At 41.0% G+C, this 23,150-nt stretch overlaps 1 protein-coding gene across 1 annotated transcript in view; it reads right to left on the reverse strand.

Annotated features, from left to right (window-relative positions):
• Positions 1-23,150, reverse strand: part of Grip1 (glutamate receptor interacting protein 1) — a 336,259-nt gene that overhangs the window by 34,821 nt on the left and 278,288 nt on the right. The window contains exons 14-16 of the mRNA XM_051176182.1: positions 18,364-18,444; positions 10,869-10,938; positions 8,914-9,059 (exon numbers count right to left, since the gene is read on the reverse strand). Of these exons, the coding sequence (XP_051032139.1) occupies positions 8,914-9,059; positions 10,869-10,938; positions 18,364-18,444 (297 nt within the window). The remainder of the gene's footprint in view (positions 1-8,913; positions 9,060-10,868; positions 10,939-18,363; positions 18,445-23,150) is intronic.

Below are 23,150 nucleotides of genomic sequence, written 5' to 3' on the forward strand. Positions count from 1 at the left end.
GGTTTTTTTCCCCCTAGGGAGGCTTCCTTCTAAATGGGTTTCCTGCTTGGGACCCGGCCATCGCCCTCCTTTCCCATCTATTTCGCGAGTGCTGCCAACTCGTGAGGCTTGGTCTCTCCTTCCCCGAACATTTTCAAAACACAAACCTGAATACATTACAATCTCAGGTGAAGCCTCCTTATCAGTTCCCCAACCTCCTAATAGATTACAACCAAACCTTTGCAAGAGTTGAGTTCCAGAGGGCCACACTGTCCTCTCCTATCTCAACCCAACCCTCAGAGTCTCTACCGGTAGACCCACAAGTTCTCACACAGCCCTTGCATGATCTCCGGTCTTCAGACTTTGCTCCCTATGTATCCATCTCTCCCCTCTTGGGCTCCTGGGGAATTTCTCCTTGTGCTTCAAGACTTGACCCATATGCCAAGTAAGTTTCTTGTCATTTAGTTGGGTTTGGAATTGCTTTCCTAGGACATCTCATAGCTTCTGTCTATCATGTTAGTGTGTCTAACCTTTCCAATTCCTCATTTCAGCTCCCCCTTTAACTAAAAGAAGGAAACAAGGTAGATATTTTCTTGAATGAAAGTGCCTAAAGGCTAAGGAATAAGATTCAGCCTGGTAGAGTGGAGCTCTGAAGCCCGCGTGCTATTATTACCACACAGTACCTAAGAGTCTTTCATCGCAAGGACCAGTGCTTGATGAGATCCATCTTCTGGCTTATACTTTCAATTCTGTTTTTATATTTGTATATTTTAAATTTTAATGTACATGGGTGTTTGCTTGCACATATGTCTATGTACCACATGCATTCCTGGTACCCAAGGCAGCCAGAGAAGAGGATTGTAGGATACCTGGGAACTGGAGTTAAGGATGGCTGTGAACCTCAATTTAGATGCTGGGAATTAAACATTGGTCTTCTGGAAGAGCAGCAAGTGCTTTAACCGCAGCCCCTATTCTGTGTTTTTTTTTTTTAATGATTCCTCTCATTAGAATAAAATCACCTAAACACATGGTCTTAGCTTCATGTCCTCACACCCTAGAACTCTGTCGGGATCAGGGAGAGAATTCAGGAGATGCTTGAAAAGAGCATCAGGATGGATGGTTGTCAGCATCCAGAAGACTTCTTTAGCTCATGTGTAGGAACACATCAGGTCCAGTCTATGTTCCTTCTTCTAGGCAGGTAACACACAAAGCCAGTGCAGCTCAAGACCTTGGTGGCCACTAGGGGGACCAGTCAACCTGAACTTCCTCCTTACAAGGTTCCCAGAGTGGCTGAACTTCGGAATCCATCTGCCTTTTTGAGTTTTAGCCCAGCTGGCATCTAAAAGGCCATGCCACCCGGGAGGTGGGCAGTAAGCACTATTTGGGAAGCTATTTTGGAGGTGGAAGCTCTCCAAGTCACTCTGTCCTTGAGGCTGCTCTAATGCTTAGGAAGGAGCAGCTAGAATCTTCAACCCCAAAAGATGTCTGTGAAGGCAGGGTGTGGTGTTACCAGCAAGTTTCAAAGTGAGCCTAAACAGATGTTAAAGATATTATAAGCAGCTTTTATATTACAACAGCAGCTTTAGAACTAATAGTGAAAGGCAGGGAAGGGGCCAGCCTGCTTGTATGTTCAGCTTAGTTCTAGTTAAGGAAATTAATGGGACCACAGAACAGATGCAAAATTGCTGCATTACTTATCTGTAACGTTATTTTCAGCCTTCTTGAGTGCTGCCTGTTTAACAAAATGAACACTGTCTGGCTTGAATCCATTATGGCAGCTGCTGCCATGGCCAAATAGGAGGTTCGGATTCAGGAGAGAGGCTTTGGAAGGGATACACGTGGCAGGTCAATCAAAGTTCACTTCAACTGAAGAAACGATGGGGTTAGTTTTGGAGTGAGGTTGGATTTCTTGCTGTTGCACTATCCCAAGAAAACAAACCATTTAAAGCACTTCTTACAGCTACTGCACTGCACCCAGGCCAAAGCAGTGGGCCAAGGGGGTTCACAGCCGGCATGGAAGGTTTCATAAGAGGAATTAAAAGTCTTTATGAAAGTGAGCATTTCTGAGTCTCAAGATGCCATTCAAGGGCCAGCAACTTTGGCATCATCTGGGAACTGGTTAGAAATGTAGATTCTCTCTATGCCTTCCCAAATCTGAAGCAACCACAGACTCCAGAGGAGGGGACCAAGTGGCCGAGGGAACAGCTTTTGGTGATTATCGGGTGCCCTCAAGTTTGGGTGCTGTTACTTTGAGAGGGCAAGCATGAGATGGCTAGATCCTTCCAGTGCCCAAGGCACAGCCAAGGTTCACATGGAGGCATCTCCTCTCCAGGTTAGGTTTTAGGGAGAAATCCACTTCAAATAGCTTGGCTTAACACCGAGAAACTGAAACCAAAACCCCAAAGAAAGCCCAGATAGAATAGCTTCAACTAGAAATAAAGACTAAATTTGCATAAGATTGTATTACACAATAAACAAAGACAATTTGTTATGGCCTGAACATATTTTTTTTTTCTCCCACAATATGAGAACTTATGAAGAACGCAAAGTGCTGAATTTAAAGATTCTACAAACAAGGTCTATAACAGGAGGGAGATGATTTAAACCAAAAGGAAACACACTCACTGCCCATTCACTGGACAGAAGGAGAGTAATATGATTTGAAGACTTGAAAAACACAGGTTCATGGATACACTTGTACTATCTGGCACGACTCTCCACAACATTTGTACCAGTCTCCTCCACAGAACCTAGCCACATCTACAAAAACTCTTCATTGCATGGCTTTGTACCAGACATAGTCATGGCAAAATAATGACAGATTGTTATTTCAAGAGAGTTCGGTGCATCTTTGTGGACCTGGGGACTGAGCAACAGACACTGTCCTGGAGCCTTCATCTATATCCAGTGAAAAGATTCAGGATTTAAAAGAATTAAACTATACTTAATAAGCGGGATGATTACTATAATATCAGGCATAGGGATTATGGGTGAAAGTTGTAAAGTGTGGGTTGGGGGGTTGAGCCACAGGAAATCAGCTGAGAATATGACGGAGCTTTCCATGTTCTGAGCCGCTGTGTCAGTAAGCCCTGCCAACATGTCTGCACAGCTGGCTTTGAAACTGGATACATTGCCATCGGTGTCTGCCACACACATTCCTTCCTGGCTTGGATTTTCTCACTCTGCAAGGAAGGTGGCTGCGATCTGCTGAGTTGGGGGAATTGGGCTTAGTGGGTTTTCCACAGGGCTTTGCCTCTTGCTTAGGACGGAATCCAGTTGATGCCTTTTCAGGAAAGAAATTCTCCCAATTTGCAGTGGAAGCAAACTCAGAAAGAGAGGGATGCAAACTAGGCACAGAAAAAAACAACTCACAGCTTAAGGAAGAAATGAGCACTAGCTTGTGCACATTTTAAAATGCTGACTACAATACATAATTGGCCATCCTCAACACCCCCAACTCTACCAATGGAGGTAATTAGTAATCTTTTACTGTGAATTGAAACCTTAAACATGTGACTTGACATGCCTGTGATCTCTAGACCTATTATGATTTAGTTATGAGAAGATTCTAGAACAATGGCATCTTTTTATTGGTTGCTGTTATGATTTCAATCTTAAGTGCCCCGAAGGCATCCATGTTAAAGGCTACTAGTCATAACTGGGTACTAGTCTGTGTCACTACTAGTCTGTGTCACTACCAGGAGGTGGTGGGACTTGACTTAAATAACATATAATCATTTCTTTACTGTAAAAACTTTAAAATCTCCTTCTTTAACTTTAAGAATGTGATTGTCATTTAATGGGTGACTTTAATTGCAATGGGGATTTATTCATACTAATGTAAAAATCCAAAGAATTTAAAACCATTTTATTGTTTACCACAATTTGTCAGCACCGATGGAGAGATGTCATTCTGTGAATATGTTTCTCTTGTTGGTTAATGAATAAAGCCCTGTTGGCCAATAGGAAGCAAGATGGGCAGGACTAGGAGACAGGGAAGATTCTTGGAGATGTAGTAGGGGAGAGTCAAGATATAGAGACTTGAGAGAAGAGGTCTGGAACCTCTCTCCAGTAAGATAAGACCACATGGATACACTCAGATGAATAGAAATACAGACCTAGCCGATAAGAAACACTAGTAAGAGGCCAACAGCTTTATATCTAATACAGCGTCTCTGTGTGTTATTTGGGGCTGATGAAGCTGTGGGACCAGGCTGGCCAGAAAACTGCTTGTAAGAAAATGGCGCCCAACGTGGGTACTAAGAAGTTCCACTTAAAACTTAACAAAAGCTAAAGAAAGAGTTTTAAAAAACAAAATAACAGAGACAAACAAGGTTTCTTGGTAGCAGCATTTTTCTTGGTTGGGCTCTGCATTGCTACAGACAGAGATTTGCACGGCTCTTTTAAGGGCGATTTCCTGACTCAGTATTAGTGAGAAAATAAACTCCAAGGCTCTTTTAGAGACCTTGTTAACAAATGAATGGTGTGTATGAGAGCTGGCAGTGGCAGTGACCACATCTCCAAGTGGACAAAAGCATGCTGCTTGATGACAGCATAGACCAAGGTGATGAGCACAGCTCTCAGAGCTGGCGGTAAGCGTACCTCAACTATCTTTGATAGACAGTGGCTAAAACAGCTGAGGCTTTAATTTTCACAATGTTGCTTAGCAGATAAAAGACTTGTGGCCAGAAAAAGATAAAGATTTTTAAAGTAAAGACAGATTCAGATTAAGGAAAAACCTCTAAAGCTTTACAGTGTGTTTTAAAATATACATAGGTTTGGGAGAGAAAAAAATAGGATAAAGTGGTTTAAAAAAAATAGAAAGAGAGTAGCTGGGTGTGGTGGCACACACCTTTAATTCCAGCACTCAGAAAGCAGAGGCAAGTAGATCTCTGTGATTTCTAAGTGAACCTGGTGTATACAGTGAACCTCAAGGAAGCCAAAGTTACACAGAGAAAGAAACCCTATCTCAATAAATGAAAAAAAAAAAAAAAAAAAAAACAGAAGTAAAAAAAAATAGAGTAATAAAACAACCATGTAAAAATGGAAAATACACACAGAGTCTGGATACTGTGTGCTATTGTGTTGTCTTTGAATTGCTCAATTGCTAAGGAAGGAAGAACTGCTACAATGTACTTGATTATCAGTGCTGCTGAATCAATCCAATTCATATATTTTAAAAAGGCTTTAACTTCCAAATTTAAGTTCAAGGACAGGTTACTGGGGAAAAGAATTTCTACTTTTGTTTCCACAGAAAATGAAAAGCTATGGATTCTTTCCTAACTAAGACAGTTTGATCAAGCAAGACCCCCTGAAACAGTGTTCCAGGTGATCCAACATTCAAAACAGCTGGGACAAGGCAGCCTTGCAGAGCACTACAGCCAGAACTTCTGCATCCTCTTAGGATCCCCAAGGCAGCGCCCGCTACCAGCAGGAAGTTCTGCAGGACACAGAGAAAAATGACTGACAAACTGCCAATGCAGGTGGACAGTTTAAAGTTTCCTGCTTTGCTGAGAAACATTACAGAAGAACTGTGAGTTACTTACCAGGTAGCAAGATGTCTCTGTCATTTCTAGAGTTTACATATTATCGTTCTGTGGTCTTTGATGGAGTTGAAGACAGTTATGGTTATAGTTTTCCTTAGTATTAAAGTTAAGTTACATATTGTACTTTAGACTCACAAAGATAGGAAAGGGGATGGAATATTTTCTTTAAATCTTGCTAAATGTTAATGGACTAAATATTGTTAGCTATAGTTCTTATTTGATAACTGTTTTGTTTGTTATATATTTTATTATGTTAAAGTTAAAATCCTTTTTATTTAGACAGAAAAGAGGAGATGATGGGAGAGGTCATTCTATAAATATGTTTCTCTTATTGGTTAATGAATAAGGCCCTGTTGGCCAATAGGAAAGCAAGATAGGCGGGACTAGAAGACAAGGAGGATTCTGGGAGATGTAGGGAGATTCAACATGTAGAGACTTGAGAGAGCAGAACTCTGGACCCTCTCCCTGGTAAGATAAGACAACGTGGAAATACTGCTCCTGACAAGCACCTTAACCCATTGATGATGTTGCTGTCCTCTGATCCAATTATCTCTCAATAGTACACCAGCTTGGTGGTGTGCGGAGTCTTCAATATCTAAGACTTCCAGGGGAGACGCTTAATATCCAAACTATAATATTTTCCAGTTTTGTTTGGTTTGGTTTCCTCTTTTAAAAATATATATTTAACATGAACATGGATTGTTCATGTTAATGATTTTTACATGAACATGGATTGTTCATGCTAATGATGTTACAAATCAGCTTTTAGGAGGTAGAGTCTGGTTGTGGAAAACATTTCACTAGGAGAATGCCTTTGAAAGGAATAGCTTTGTCTTTCTACTTTTATCTTTTTTCCTTTCTGTCTCCTCAAAGCTGTCAGATGAGCGGTGTGGCCCTGTCATGCCTTTGGCTGTAATCACCTGACCATAGTCCATAAACAACGTAGTCAGCTCACCATGGGCTGAAATCATGAGTGAGAAAAATCAATGCTTCATCCTTCCCATTGGTCTTATCAGATATTTTGTCCCAGTGGCAAGAAATTGATACTTAGAAGCAAAGTAGTAGCTGTGACTTCCTCACTATGCAGTGTCTGAAGTCTTTGAAACTGATTTGCAGGAGGAACTTGGAAAACAAATTGGAGAAAAGGCTAAAAAGGCTTAAAATTCTGCAAGAAGAGCCCTCTTCCATTCTACTGAGAATGCAAATAAACCAGAATGCTGGAAGTATAATTAAGGATTGCTCATTGGGTTCAGATGGATACTCTCGGATGAGAGACCATATAGCACATTCTGGAAAGAATACGTCTATACTATTCTCCATTTGTGAGATGCCAAATTTAAAGCTCATAGACTAATCTGCTGGAAGAAAATGTGAGACAGCATAGTGTGTAGACTGGCATGGGTATGGCTGGTTGTTTTCATCTGGATTTATTTCATCAGGAGGAAAAGGCAGAGCAGAAGGGGTCTGACCAACTTGGAGTCTAGGTTTACAAAAAGAGGTGGCTCTTTAAGGCTGAAAATAAAGTGAGCTTGCTGAGTAGACTAGCTCCATAAAATCTAGCCAAGTACTTTGCATTGGGTCAACAGGAATGATGCTTTGGTAGCATCTCAGGAAATAGCCTATTCCCATCCATCAGTGGCTCAAGGGTATAAAGAGAGAAAGTCTTTGATTGGACAAGATCACTCCAGGGAACCTTTCAGGCACAGGCTGCTAAGGAATGTTTTTTTCTGAGCTCAGCTAACAAAAACCTGAAAACGGATACAGGTGTAGTCCTTGTGGATCACGTGGGTCTAGTTACTGTGCAACCTAGCCACAGACCTTGATGCCATCATGTGATGCCGAGTTTGCAGCCTTGAGTCTCAGAAGAGAATGAACTTGGATGTTTATGCAATGCTAGCTAGAGGCATTGGGACTTCTTGGTGGAAGACAATACATTTTGTATCTTGAGTTGGACATGAGTCCACTGGAAGTCAGAAGTGGAATGTTCGGTTGGAATAGGAAATGCACCCCTGCCCTGCTATCTCCAGGTTGAAGGCTTGGATCTCAGCTACCGGGATTATTGGGAGGTAACCGATTCAGGACAGCATTAATCATGGAAATGGGCTAATCCTTTGGTAGTTTAAAATGCTGAGTGTAGAAAACACAACAATGGGCATCACTTTGGAGGGAGTGGCCCCTTCATATTTCCACTCCTATTTCTTGGCTACCATGAGGTGGCCACATCCTTTGGCCATGATGCTCCACCCATAAAAGCTCAAGCCAGCCAACCATGGATCAAGACCTTTGAAACCATGATTTCAAATATATCCTCCCTTAAATTGTTTTTTTTTTTAGTTAGACATTTTGTCTCAGAAATGAAAAACTAACTCAGAAGTACAAACTATACATTATAGCTATAGTTTAGAGACACAAAGACTTGAAACTACAATCTGTAGAACCACATTCATAGGACGGGCCTTAAGTTTGTCTATCGGTAAGATTGGCATCCTTTTAAATTAAAATCTTTTATGATTCAGATTTCAATCAATCTATACAATTTCCATATTAGTGTGTTATTTTAATAAGTATGCTTTTCTATTAGTTCCAGGTTGTTATTATAAGCAGATAGAAGGGCTTTTACTGCTGAGCTATTACAGGAGCACCCAATTGTATTACTGCAAGCATTGCCTTGAAGTCTGTTAAGTAAGAAGAATCCTGGACTCTACCTGAAAATAATGTCCAGGATGTGTGTTTCCAAAGGCATAATGGGGTCTGAGGAGCATTGCTCACACATTACTGCCCACTCCGAAAATGGATGTGACCCTTAAAAACAAACCCTAGCACAGAATCTCAGTGCTTCTTTTTTATGCAAGGAATCTCAATGTTTCCTTTTTATTCTCATTCTACAGCCCTGGTTTTAGAGAGGGGTTTCTAAGGAAATAATTCAATGTAAGCTAGAAATCTGAATAAAACTTTTTCTGTATGAAGCAAGACACTACTATCTGTGATACTGAAATTGCCGAAATAACAAAGACAAACGTTAAGAGTTTGTAAACTAGTTAAATATTTACAAAGTTAAAAATGCAACATTCACCATGGTTATATGTTACAAATATCTATAAACTCTTGGAAAGGACCAGTTCCATTAGCCTAGGGTAGTATTTGAAGGTAATGTCATTTCCATACTTAAAATTATTTTACCATAATTGTAATCTTTATAAAAATGTCTTAGTTATAGAAATTGAATGCATCATTCAAAATTCACTCAACACTCAATGCACAACTCAAAGACTCCTACAACCACAGCAGACACTGCTATCACACCTCCAGCCAGCAGCTGCATGAAAAGCATAGAGAGTTATTATCTTTCTGACAGGTGGTCAGTCCTCAGTCAGGATGCTGTCAATACCTGAGTTATCTTCATCTTTGCGGATTTTGAGCTTCACCAAGTCTTCACACTGCTGGAGGATCTGGACCGCGTCCTCCATGGAACAGTTGTCCAGCCGGATGTTGTCTATTGCAAGCAATTTGTCCCCAAGCTCCAGAGTTCCTGTTCTGTTAATAAGTGCACAGTACTGCATGAGTTTATGACAATGCTTATGTGGGCCATTCAAGAGGCATTGAGCTTAATGTAGTGTTCTAGTGACCTTTAGAGTGAAAGTCTTCACTGTCTTAAAAATGTATTCTATTGGCAAGCAGCCATTTTCCCCCAGTCTTATTTGGGATGGCTGCTATGGTGTCAAATTGCATATTATTAAAACATTTTCCTTATGCTTTCTTCACATTAACCCAGGCATTTTCTCCGGAAGCCTAGTGAACCTAAGGGGGTACCAGATGCAAGAGACCCTACATATCCTTATGTTCTACTCAACCTCGATGCACATACTTGATATAATACCATCTTCTCCTAGGAGATAGCTAAACGAATGAAGAAAGCCAAGGTGGGTCAGAGTCAGTGAGAACAGGATCTAGGATCATGGCTGTTTCTCCATATACCTAGAAACTCACTATGGCTGGAGAAACCGACAAACATAGATATACAGCTGAAAGTGGCCTCAGAGAGACCAGTACTGGTTCTGGAACACTTGTCAGTGTGTCTAAAGCCTTAAAAGTTCATAAGCCAATGGCAAAAGGAATGAGAATGTAGTATACGTGTTCTTTATTAACCTCTCCTCTATGTCTTATGTCTGTGTTAGATTCTACTAATGATTTCCCAATAATCCTCCTGTCTTTTCTTCCGCTGGGTCATCTGTGATAGATACTCAGGCTCTCTCAGCAACCCCCAATCCCTTCCCACTTATGGATAGGAGACAGCAATAGTAAGTAGTTGTGGTGGCTTCCCAACTCTGGATTCCCCTGTCCAATTTCTACCTGTTACATGAGAAACAATTTTTTTTGTCCTAATAATTTACTTTTCAACACAGCTGTGCCTATACTATATACCTGAAATCTTACAACACCATCCATAATTTTTGCTGGTCACACCATTTCTTTAATGACACAATTATCACCACAGGTTGAGTTTTTAAAGGTCTTCATTTAAAAGTACCAAGGGGAAAGTTAATATTAACGTTGGCATGCTCAGTTACTTAAAATGTACTTTTATCTGTGAAATAGAAAGTATGCGATTATCTTATTTAGATGTTTAGAGATCAGGGAGGAGACCATTCTAGTTTAACTAACTAGATACAGCCTAGAGTCATCTGAGAAGGGAGAGATGGCCCAGATTACACTGGCCTGAGAATATGTCTGTGATGGATTCTCTTGATTGATAAGTGGTTTAGCAAGGTTCAGCCTACTATCAGTGACATCATTTCCTAGGCAGGTGGTTTGGGGCTGAATAAAAAACAACTAGGTACTCATGAGAACATGAGTGAGCCAGCAAGCAGCAGTCCTCCGGTTTCTGCTGTACCTCCTTGACTGTTCTCTGGTCAGAAGGATGCTGCATGTAAAATAGTGGGTACATGTCTAAGCTCCCGCTTGAGACCCTGCCCTGATGTCTCCCCGTAAGGAACTATGATGTGGAACCATAAGGCAATCAAATACTTTCCTCTCCTGAGTTGCTCTTGGTCAGATTTTTTTTTTTTAATGACACCAGCAACAAGGGAATTATAACAGAAACAGAAACATTAATGGAGGTTCACAAGTCTTGCTTGCCCAGCTGTGCCATAAACTGCTAGTCTAGGTGAGGCACTCCTCAGAACTGAAATAACTTTTGGGGTTTCTCTAGAGACTGAAAGATGGAAGACGAGCATGAAGAAAGTGCACACGCCTAACTCATAAGAGACCCTAAAAGTTACTTCTAGAGGGCAGAGATACGCCAACAGGAGGGAACAGGCAAAGGAGAAAAGGCACACTCCTTACCTGTGGGCCACGCTGCCCTTCTTGATATCTGAAATGACAAGAGGGTCCCCAGGTTTTCTGCTGGAGGGTGCTGCAATAATGGAGACAGAGCGAGACATCACATCTTTATAGCCAGGGACTCATTCGAGACTGTATGTCCCCTCCCGCTTGGCAGTAAGTATCACCACCAGTGAGAGTCGATACGTGACTCAAAGGCAACCAACAGATGATTGGAAAGTGTGCATATTAAGTCTACAGAAAACATTCATGGGAAAGTATTTATACGCTGAAAAGCGAGATGGTCACTTAAGTTTGCAGTTGGAGAGGGCAGTTGAGGAGCTGACCACTGGGTTTAGGTCAGGGACCTGAAAGGTTAGCTCCTCAACAGGAGAATAATGAAAGCAATTTAGAACAGCTCGCTTTGATGATTCTGGGTGTGAACCTGTCTACCTCCCCTTCCTCCGTGCATCTCTATGAGGGAGGGCACCACATTGTCGATGGGTGTTTGCCACGTTACTCAAGTGCATCGGGGGTGGGGGGGAGGCATAGGGCAGTAACCACTGCTTTAATATTCATGTTTCTAGAGAGAAACCTTTTGGTGGGTGGACTATGAAATCTCTACAGTGTTTTGGGATGTGACTGCTTATTTTGTTATGATAGTAAATATTTTATTAGTTAACTAAAGGCATATATATGTATACATTCTAAGCATACACACATAGCCCTTATTAAATTGCACATAGAATTATTGTCAATCAGAATGGTCAAATATGTGAAGCCTTTAAACTTATTTGTGTTAGTCCTTCTTTGGAAAGAAATTTACTTGGAATTGACTCTGGATATGAGTTATAGCCCAGAGAAGCACAAAGAAAACCATCTTTGTCTGTAAAGTTTAGATTTCATTTTGGATATCAACATCTGTGGAAAAACAAAACAAAAATGAAAACCAAGTGACCTTTAAGAGAACCTGAAGCCTGTGATGATTTCCTTTTAGAGAACATTAAGAGGCCTCTGAAGTAAAATTATATTATAAACAGGCTGATCATTCCATAATAATCACAGAACCATATCATATCCCATAATCCCATCTGAATCCCAGAAAAATGTTTATGCATAAGAACAGATGGTTTAGCAGCTCAACATCATATTTAAAGAAAAACCAAATTCCCCAATACCTTACCCACTATTGCAATTAGTCCTGAGTAAATGTTAATGAGATTTCACTTAATCACAGTCCTTAGCTCCCAGCAAAGTATACAGGACAGTAAATTCTGACTTACCCATAGACACAAACTTCTACCAATTTTACAAGTAGTTCTGGGCAGGATTGGATACACACACACACACACACACACACACACACACTTAATCATTTTTTTTTTTTTAGTATCCACCAATGAATTTGCAAATTATCTTTTCAAGCTATAGTAACCATCACATAACATGGAAGTGTTTCCCCTTGAATTACAAAGGCCAGCATGCCACTGAAATGGAAAACAGGAAGATACATCAAACTTAGCCTCCTTCGATAGAGAGTAAAATGGCACCATGGTGTAGAAGACAATCCTACATTTTTTCCCCCTAGAAGCCAGAAACCGTGTATGCTCTGCACTCCTACACACACATAGCGGCCATCCTCGTCTCTCTAGATTCTCCTCTTCCTCCTTTAACTACATCCATCCCTGAAACATCAAAAGTTCTTGGTAGATATGAACTGTGGTGAAGATATCGGACACAGAAGTGTGTGCAGACCTATATGTGCTGTCTCTGTCACTACTAGGCACACAGCTGTGGTGATGAATCCATGAGCAATTAATAGCTATTGTTAACATCCTACCACAATGTTAAATTCTTCTATGCCTAGAAAACAGCAAGCCAACCACATGTTGCTAGGCTCATCATGCTCTAAAACCTACCAAGCAGGTCACCATTATTAAAATGTTAACGAATTTTTGTATAGATTTGTAGTGTCAGTAATAGGAAAACAGAAGGACAATGTTGTGTAGTGGTTTAGAAATGACACTTGATGGTTATAATGGTTAGGGCTGAAGTCATAGCTCTGGTACTTCTATGTTGATTGCTTGAGGACAGAGTCCTTAGGTGACTCAGGTCCTCATCTGTGAAATCCATGATGGATATTCATAATCTTTACCTGGGAGTTTCTGTTGAGAGGATTATGTGTGTCATCAAAGGCAGGGTGATTAGATCAGTGCACCTAGAACACTCTAATTGCAATAAGTGTTTATTGTTATTGCTATCCAGCCATACTGAACTCATTTCCCCACTCAAGTATATACATGGATCCTTAGTCTTTCATTTCTCACTGCCTTTATCCATCTATCTTGCTCAGACTTGTGATCCTTCAAGAAATAATACACACCCACCCAACGCTTTGGATTTGATGGGAGTTTTCCACAGAATCAGGCATTTACATAGCACCTATTTCCAGAGCACCAACTATGAGCTAGGCATCTCTGCAGTGGGCTCTGGTGGTACTGTATTCCTGTGTTGTACGTATTAGTTCATAATCAATTTATTGGTGACACATCCCCACATTAGTTTGAGGAACACACACTTTCAACTTCTTTGGTTGATTCCAATTGTGAAATGACATATAATGTTACTATTTCATTTTTCAATCTTAGCCATTCTCTGTATTATGAGCCATATGGGTTTGGTCCCTTACTTCCTAGATCATCACCACATTCATGTATGTCTTGCCTCTTCATTCTTCCAACATAGTATATTGCAAATAATCTTGGCATCATCATGATTTTCTACTGACTTCAGCACGACTGTGTCAACAGTGTCCAGCGACAAGTCATGTAGCATCCTGCAGCTTTCCTCCACTGCAGAATTTAGTTGCACTCCTTTATTCTAGGGAGTTCTCTAGTTCCTGCTTTCGAAGATATAAATCTCAAAGCTAATGAGAATTCCTGGGAGAGACACTTTGTTTTACCAAATGGGAGGAGCTATCCCAGGGAGAAACACTTGGTTACACGGAGTGGGACAGACACTCGGTTAGGTTACACCCAGGGGCAGAGACACTCGGTTACACCAAGTGGGAGAGACACCTGGTTACACCAAGTGGGAGAAGCCATCTCAGGGACTAAAGTATTGATTTTCAGCTGTCAACTAAGCCTACTGGCTGAGCTATAACGTTACTCTCACACATCCCAAGTTCTGGGTGCCACAAATTCTTGAGCCTTTTGTGAATATAAAATGCATTTGTGGTTCCCTGTTCCCTGTCAGAGTCTGTTGCTGTTGTCTGTTTTCTTTTTATGGATCGTCCTATAGGATTTTGCCATTGAAAAACCTCACCTTTTTTCATGCCAAGACAGCATGTGCTCATCCATCATCGTTTAATCTCAGAAGTGCTACAATCATTGATCACCCTTGCTGGGAAAAACTTATTTTTATAGAAAAGATGAAAATTTGTTGTGCCTGTCATACAGAAAATAAAATAAAAATAAAACTAAGCCTTTGCTTCTGCAATGGATCCAGACACATGTCAGAAAGAAGGCAAAGAAATTAACAACATGCACACAACTCTGGCTTTTGTTCTTTCCATCTAGGCTCTGGGAAGGTTCATCAACCATGTGGCTACAGAACTGGGTGGTATGGGGACAGAAAAGCCAGATGTAGGCTGACAGAATAGGTTGGGACCCTTGTTTGGCCTTTTATTAGTTTTGGGTCTTTGGGCGATTATGCCACTGAACTATATACCATTCCTCTCTGTAGAATGGGGCTGCTGTGAGGATTAAGTAGGAAAGCACATACAATCTCACAGTTCTGTGTCGGGCACACACAGGACAGAGGTAAGCAAAGTTCTCTGACTTGACAAGGTGGAGGCTTTGTGGGAAGGCAGGAGCCATGGTTCTGGGCTGACAGTGGTAAGAAGGCTGACCATGGTGTGGCTGTGCTACAGAACACATCTACTGTCATAAATCACTCCTATTACTGCAACATCAGTGCAAGTAATGGGTTTCTAATGTGCCATCAGTCAATCAGGTCTAGAGTGTAGCTGGACGCACGAGGGAATGCAAGCCTCTCCCAATGGACCAGTGGTTCTCAGCCTTCCTCATGCAAGACCCTTTAATACAGTCTCTTGTGTTGTGCTAACCACCAACCACAAAGTTGGTTTTGCTGCTACTTCCTAACTGTTATGTTGCTCCTGCTGTGAATGCAACATAAATCTCTGATATTTCTTACAGCCTTAAAGGGGTCATGACAACCCACAGGTTAGAAACACTGCGATGGAGGGTAACTGAACACACTAAGGACATGTATGTTTCCTATGATGGAGGTCCACTTCTGAACACAGAGGTTTCACGAGGTGAAAAGAGGCAGAAAGGGGAATTTGAACAAAGATGGTGAAAAATATCAATAAACCACAGCATGCCCTCAGCTTTTCTCAGCGTCCATGTGTGTTTGATGAGAAGGTGCCTGGATTTCCTGTCTATGTAACATAACTATAGCGAACACTAGATTTAAAAAAATATATTTTTAAGACTTACTCTTTGAGGATTTTGCACTATTTATTCTGCAGTGAACATTAGATTTTTGTTATCTAGAAATTTGGTTAAAATATTTCACAAGGCTTTGTATAAAGTCATGAAAGACCAGCATCTTGCTAACATGTGCCCTGGGGTTCAGTGTGTTTTGGTTATAGACATGCGTGTGTATGTACATATATGTGTATATGTACACCTATTTGTATATACACATGTGTATATATACATGTATATATGTATATGTACACACATAGGTGTATACATATATGTGTTTGTGCTATATATATATACATATATATATATGCGCATGCATGTAGTATGTGCATCCTTTTACAGAGAGTGGCAGTTTGGCCTGTCAGTTCTTGCTCTAGCTCATTTTCCACGTCTTTATTCCATGCAATAGTCTGCTCAGCATTTTGTATTCACTGTCTCATTCAAAAGCTCCTTTCCTGGAGGGCATAGGCCTTAGTAGAACATTGCTGATAAAGACGTCTTATCCATCCATGCAATGGATACAGGCATTGAACGAAGACTCCGTGTGTCCTGGGAACCAAGAGAGGCCTTTGGGAGTCTCCTTAATTATTGCAATGCATACAAATCTGGCTGGCCTTTTTGCTTTTGTTTTTCTTTTACAGTGCATTATTGCTTTCTCAACTTGTCAGTTATGAGTGTTTTCCAGGAAGAAACACACTCAGTGTAGTGATGACCACTTGTGTAAGTGCAACTCAAACTGTGAGGAGCTGACAAGCAGTGGGTGTGTAACTTGAACATTCCCTTTCCATCTGTAACAGTGCAATACTCACAGCTTCACAAATAACATTTTTACATGGTGGACTGAGAGCCAAGACATTCTTGTAGCAGTTTACGGGTGTTTACACGGGTGACATTATTAACAGTGTTGACATATCCTGCCCATGAGTGGGTACACTCCAGTCTCCCCCTACTCAAGAGCTTCCATCACCACAACCGACATTGCTTTAATCACAAATTTTACTTAAGAAAATGCTTTTTTCCCTTTGGTTGTTTTATGTAAATGTGTATTATTGAAATTTATTAAACAAAAATTTAATTGATTCAGTATCTGTAAAAATTGAGGGCTGAGGAGATATCCAGTAAAATACTTGCCACAAAAGCAGGAAGTCATGAATTTGACCCCAGAACCCTCACACAAACCAGGTGTGGTATCAGACACTCTTAATGTCTACCCTGTGCAGGTGAACAGGCAGTGCTGGGATTCACTGGCCAGCCTGCATAGCCTAAATGGCCAATCCAGACCACTAAGAGACCCTGTTTCAAAACCAAAGATGGACAGCTCCTGAGGAATGACACCCAAAGTTGACTTCTGCTTTCCATACTCATCATACCCACGTGTGTGTGCACATTCACACGCACGTGCACACACACACACACGTAAACATTGGACTTGAGAAGTCATTCACACACTATAACGGATTTGCTTTATTCACACGCTGAATCATTTTTAAGTTATACTGCAGGACAGTGTTTTACATACTCTAAGCATTACTTTGCATTTGTCCTTCAGCTTCCCTCTCAGAAGGCTACTCGGGGTGGCTGGACAGTGTGAGACAGGGGACACCTTATCTTTGCAGAGACTGTGCCATGCAGTCGTATTCACTTTAGTATCACAGCAGATGTGTGTGGTTTACCATTATAAACAGAAGTGCAGTTTTAGTGTTAAATTTTATTATTAAAGTTGAATTGGACAGCCCTATTTCATACTACCCAACTGAGGACTCCTTTTACTTATTTTTGCCATAACCACTCACATAAACTCTGTCCAGCAGTGTGTTGGGTCGTTTTTATAGGGTCTCATCATTCTTTCTCGAAGGGACAACTTTGTGGTCATAGTCCCTGCCTCTGTGTCCCCTTGGTCCTTATGCCCTGACCATTTGCTTGATTTGCTTGAGGGCATTTATTGATAAACTCAGTCTATGGATATTAGGGTTACAAAGCAATCTAGATTTCTGTCCTAGCCTATAAAGTTGATTTATCAAAGCTGTTATGAAACAAGATACCTAGGGAGGAAGAGAATTAAGCACATTTATATATTATGATTTTCATTTTTGTTTGGTTATCCAGAGCAGGTGCCATGAGTGATTCAGGAATTTCCTGAAAGGCATTGGGTGAGTCTCATGAAATAGATTACAGACATAGTAGATTCCTAGAGAGTCTTGAGGAGATATAAAAGTATCTTTTGAATTAGATTACTGTTTCTTATATCCATTAAATTAGAGAACAGCATATGACATAAAAATGGAGAGAACCCACTTGTATATTTCTCCTCATCTATTCATCTAATCATTTATCTATTGGCATGAGAAATATGAGTACTATGACTTGCTAGACAGCATACAAAGTATGTAAAGGTTATCTTATTAAAGACTCAGCCCTATACTTCATGGAAATATTGCTTCCATTTATATACTGTCCCCTCTCTCCCCCCCCGTCTCTTTCTCTCTGTGCAAGTTTTTACACATGCATGTGAAAGCCTGAAGTTGGCATTTGATGTCTTCCTCAATCACATTTTATTTATTTATTTATTTATTTATTTATTTATTTATTTATTTTTTGAGATAGGACCTCTCAGTGAAGTTGGAGCTCACCGACTTGGTGAGACTTTCTGGCCAGCAAGTCTAAGTGAGCCTGATGCCTGCTGATCTTCAGTACTGGGATTACAGATGCATGCTGCTGTGTTCAGCTGTTTACATGTGTGCTTGGGCTCTTTCAGGTCTTTATGCTTTTGTGGGAAACACTTCACCTACTGAGACACTCTCTTCTGAGCCTTCATGTCCATCTTATAAAGAAAGAAATGCAACAGCAGAGAGAACTTGAAGTAGCTGATCCCCCTCCCAAGGCTGTGTAACTGGCTCCAAAGTTTCATATGGTGATATTGAAACTAGGGCAAAAACTTAAAATATCTGTCATACCGGTTAACCCTCTGGCAATGTAATTATTTAAGAGAAGAATCCCATTGTACTTACAACTGATGGTTATTCCAAGTTCCACACTGTGCTTCTTAGGCAGTTTTACGTGGAATGTTCCACTACTTGGGATAACGGACTCTGTAATTCCAAAGCAGAAAAGAGTGTTTAAAGAACACAGAGGACGATGGATGTTGGGTACAAATAGCCTTCCAAATTAAGACATTTCCATCCTGGAAAGCTGCTCAGTAAGATTTGGGAAGGTCTAACATGAAACATCCCATTACAGCAGGGAGGCTCCTTTAGATTCAGAGGTAAGCAACTCGTAAGTCTCAGAAACTTATAAGAAGATTGAGGTCTCTTGATTACTGAAGTTATAGAAACAGTAAGAATTTCTAGGGAGAAAGGGGACAGGTCAGACCCATCAAATTGTGACTGTTGTACAGTGAGGTCCAATGTTTCAACATTCATGAGCTGATGTCCTGCTGAGGTAGGCTTTTTTAGTGATGAGCTGTTTTGGAGTTCTCCATGCTCCTATAAGTAACCACTCACCTCTACTCCTGCAGGTGATCCCAATAAATTCATTAGTTCTTCAGCATGACCTTGGGTAGATCAGCGTTTGCACTGATTGCTGCTCTAACTGGGATCTGTAACAGTTACTTTCTGAGATCATCGTGATCTCTACTTTAACTGTCTAGTGACAGCGATGTAGCCATCCCTTCCCCATATCTTTGTGGGACATACAATTCTTTATCGATCCCGTAGAATGAATTCAATGATATCCCTGGACAAGCACTCCTCATGCAATACCCTTGTAACAGCAGAAGAAGAGGACCATGGGATGACAAAACTAGCCTACTCTTACTGCTTCATCACCTCCACTAAAGCCTGGCTAGTCCTCCAATATACAAAGATCTAACTACAAAGGTTGGGATGCATGTTATGGATTGTTCTTCCCACCAGCCCATCCCATAGCTGCGTCAACCCCAAATAAACACACAGATGCTATATTAATTATGAAACTGTTGACTGATGGCTTGGCTTCTTACTGGCTAGCTCTGTCTTAATTATTAACCCATTTCTATTAATCTAACTATTTTCACGTGGTCTTATCTTACCAGAGAATGCCGGATCTGTAACTCCTTTGCCTCCTACATGGTGACTGCTCAGTGTCTCCACAGAGAAGAGAGCGATCTCCTGTTGTCCCTGTTTATATTCTGATTCTGCCCAGATATATCACTTCCTGTCTGGCCAATCAGCCAATCAGTGTTTTTTCATTAACCAGTGTACAGAAGAACATTCCCCATCAGATGCAGGTAGAATATTTGAGTTCTCCCCCCAGGTACCTAGTCCAATTTGTTCAATGCATGTGTAACACATTTTGTAGAGCATCGGCAAAAGTTAGGACTAGGTTCATGGAAAAAGTTAAGGTTCCCTTCCTGATTCTGTCTTAAATTGTTCTTGGCCTTTTGTCCTTTCCCTTGAGAAGTTTAAGCCGTAAACTTTTTACAAGCCCAGAGTCTGATCTTCCAGTTTGGAAGGTTCACCACAGAGCGTTAAAAGAGAGAACACAATAAAAATTTGATTTCCCTCAGCTCTCCAGTCTGCTAGGAAATCACCTGTAAAAAAAAAAAAGACCCCCAAATTGTCCATCCATTTCAGTGGTGCTGGGTGGTATTCTATCCAAGAACCCCCCCAAACTCTGTTCTTATTTCAGAGTGGGGAGTGAATTTGCTGACTATCACGATCCCTTCACTATTCTAAAATCCCTCTGGGTTCAGGGCAGTGTCACAGACGGACTCACCATCTGATGCTCCAGGAAGTGAACCTGCATATATTTACCTAGTTATCCATTAAGAAATTGCAATTTAGCTGCGGGGGTTAGGGGGAGAAAAGCCTTGACTCCCTCCACCCTTGCTCATGAGTTAATTCATCCTGGCAGGCCAGGGGTCTACCCTTATGAAGGTGGGTTCACTTTAAGATAACAATAATGTACCTTCCTTACCCAGACAGAATTCCTGCTCCCTAGTGCAGTCTTTGTGAGCCTTCCTGGAGTTCAGATGGGTCTGCCTGTATTACTGCGTTAATGGAAAGGCCTAACTATTCCTTTTTATTTTCTTCTCTTCTTCTCCTAGATGTGAGCCAGAGCCTAAGTATGCCTTAAAACTCCCTAATGCTTTCCACTTCCTTACCCATCTTCTAGAAGTCTCTTTCTTACCATGTGACTACCTGACACCAAGTGGCTAATGTCCATGTCCACTTACCTTCTCCCTCCGCCCATTAGAGGAGTTTAGGGAGTTTAGAGCTTGCTTGTTCTGGGGTTTTTATTTTTAACTATAATACACTGTATCCACTTCTTATTTTATTTTTCCCCATTAATGAGACTAAAATTCCTAAGAGGAGACCCTTTTTTCCTAGTAGCATATGCTAACTCTGACAAGACCCCGAGATTTCTGATAATATTTCTTTCCTACCTTTGAATCCTTCAATCAGTCAAGAACACAAACCATTGCTGCTCCCCTAGACAGCAATGTGAAGATGAGTTGAGGCAGACATAATTAATGCAGTTAAGCAATAGACTTCAAAAAACAAACAAACAAAAAAACCAAAAAACCAAACCAACCAACCAAACAAACAAACAAAAAAAACCCAGCTAATTTTGACATAATCGGGCAGAAAGGGAAATGAAATAATAAGCAGGGTATTGTACTTTCTGATATCAGATCGGTCTGTGCACATCACATCACAATTCTTTTCCAAATATTTCTCCTCTCCTCACCTTCCCTCCATTCCTTTCCTGAGTCTTGATCACTTAACATTCTAAAAGCAGAACAAACCTTCTTCCCATCCCGAGAGAGCATTTAAGAACTCAGAGTTAACAGGAAACTGAAGGGGGCTACAGTTTACCCACTGAAGGGGCTGCATTTTACCCACTGAAGGGGGCTGCATTTTACCCACTGAAGGGGCTGTATTTTACCCACTTGCACCAAAGGTGGCTCTGCAGAAAGAAGCAAGAAACAAATGTGTGAGCGCAAGGAACAAACAGGGTGTTGGGGAGGGCCAAGCTTAGGCACATCTGCTCACAGGGCTGCGAAAATTATGCTTCTAGAAAATAGCTCTTCCTGCCCACACCAGCTGGGATGCATTTCTGATGCAGCAGAGAGGATGGAATGGGGGCAAGCAGAAATCTGCTCTTCACTGCTCACAGGCATGGCCAGAACACTCTATTTAATTGAGTAGATAAAGCCAGACAAGTAGTGGTTAGGAGTGCATGGAGTTTCATTATTTAGGATCCATCTCATATGTGTGAGGCTGTTTTCACTTCTCTATTTTAGCAGAAAAAAAATGCTCTCAGAAAATGGAGAGGTGCATAATGGGTGAGTATGACTCCCACAAGTGGTGACTTAGAGTAACAGAACAGGGGCCATTGGTTTCATTGCATATTAAAGTTTCTATATTTATTTATTTGTATGGTGTTCTTCTCTGTCTCTCCCTCTCCCCTCCCTCCCTCTTTCTCCTCTTCCTCCCTTCCCTTCTTCTCTGTGTGGGGGCGTGGTATACATGTGGAGGTCAGAGGGCAACTTTTGGGAGTGGGTTCTCTCCATGTACCATGTGGGCTCTGGATCTTGAACTCAGGCTTGGTAGCAAGCACCTGCTTGCTTGGATAAAATTTTAATGCTGGGAAAAACTGACCATGAGTAACACCATTAATGACATTAGGTACATATTATGACTTCCTGGAGTACAGCAATGGGCCACTCTTGACTTTATATGACATGAAAAATTCACAATGGCGAATAGGTATCAACCAACGAAAGTCTTTGGTCAAAGCTGCGTCTTGACTTTAATCTATATGTGCCAATGTGATTAATTTTAATTTTGGTACTTTCCCTATATAATTACATGGTTGTTATAGCAAAGGCATATTTAATTTGGGGTTCATAAGCAAATGCTGTTCATGAGAAGAAGGTTCCAGTATTTGGACAAACAACAGATTTAGTTAGCATCAGTGGATATAATTCTGAAAACAAATGTTGTTTATTTTGTAAGACCCTTGTGATTACTTTGCACTTCCATGGTTTTGCTTCATCTTTGTTAAAACTATAATTAAAAACACATTTGGGTAAAAACCTTTTCTTCTTTCCCATTGGTCCGATTTTCCTGCCTGAAGCATTCATTGTCGGCACAGTAAGATAACTGGCACAACATAATTTATCAGGCTGGGCACCCTGTGACGAGCGTAAATGTTTAGCTCTACCCCACTCAGATGAAAGTACTAGGGCTCTGGTCGATGGCCAACGTCATATCCTGAGGCATCTCAGAACAAATGCCTTCAGAGTTGAAGCGGGAAGTTTGAGACCATTTGAAAGAAAATGGACGTGGCAAAATGGAAGAAGACGAGGTTCTAACTCCATAAAATACTATGTATGGTAAAGGGTTCCAGTCAAAGAACTCAAATGGTGAAGGGGTTGAGTATGTTCAACATCAAACACCTCTCTGTTAAACTCGCTAAGGTGTTTGCTTAGCAATGCTGGTTTAAAGAGACAGATGTAGACAGATGTAGGCAAGCGTCTGCTCGCTTTTAACCACCCCTATGCCATTTATAATATTTACTAGATGGAGATAGCTGAGCACTGAAAGCAAAGGTCTGGAACATTCATCTTGATGTATAAAATATTCTGAGGCAGAGCTCTGGGAATGCATGGCTTACATCCAGGCAATTAGGCATGAATCCAGAAGGACAGGCCAGTCTTGACAGAGCATGCATCCACATGTTCCCTATCCAGGTCCCTAGTTCTTAAATGACTAAAAAGGATTTGTCTGTTTCTAAGTTTCCAGGAGATCAG

The sequence above is a fragment of the Phodopus roborovskii genome, unplaced genomic scaffold, assembly GCF_943737965.1.
Source record: "Phodopus roborovskii unplaced genomic scaffold, PHOROB, whole genome shotgun sequence".
NCBI lineage: Eukaryota > Metazoa > Chordata > Mammalia > Rodentia > Cricetidae > Phodopus > Phodopus roborovskii.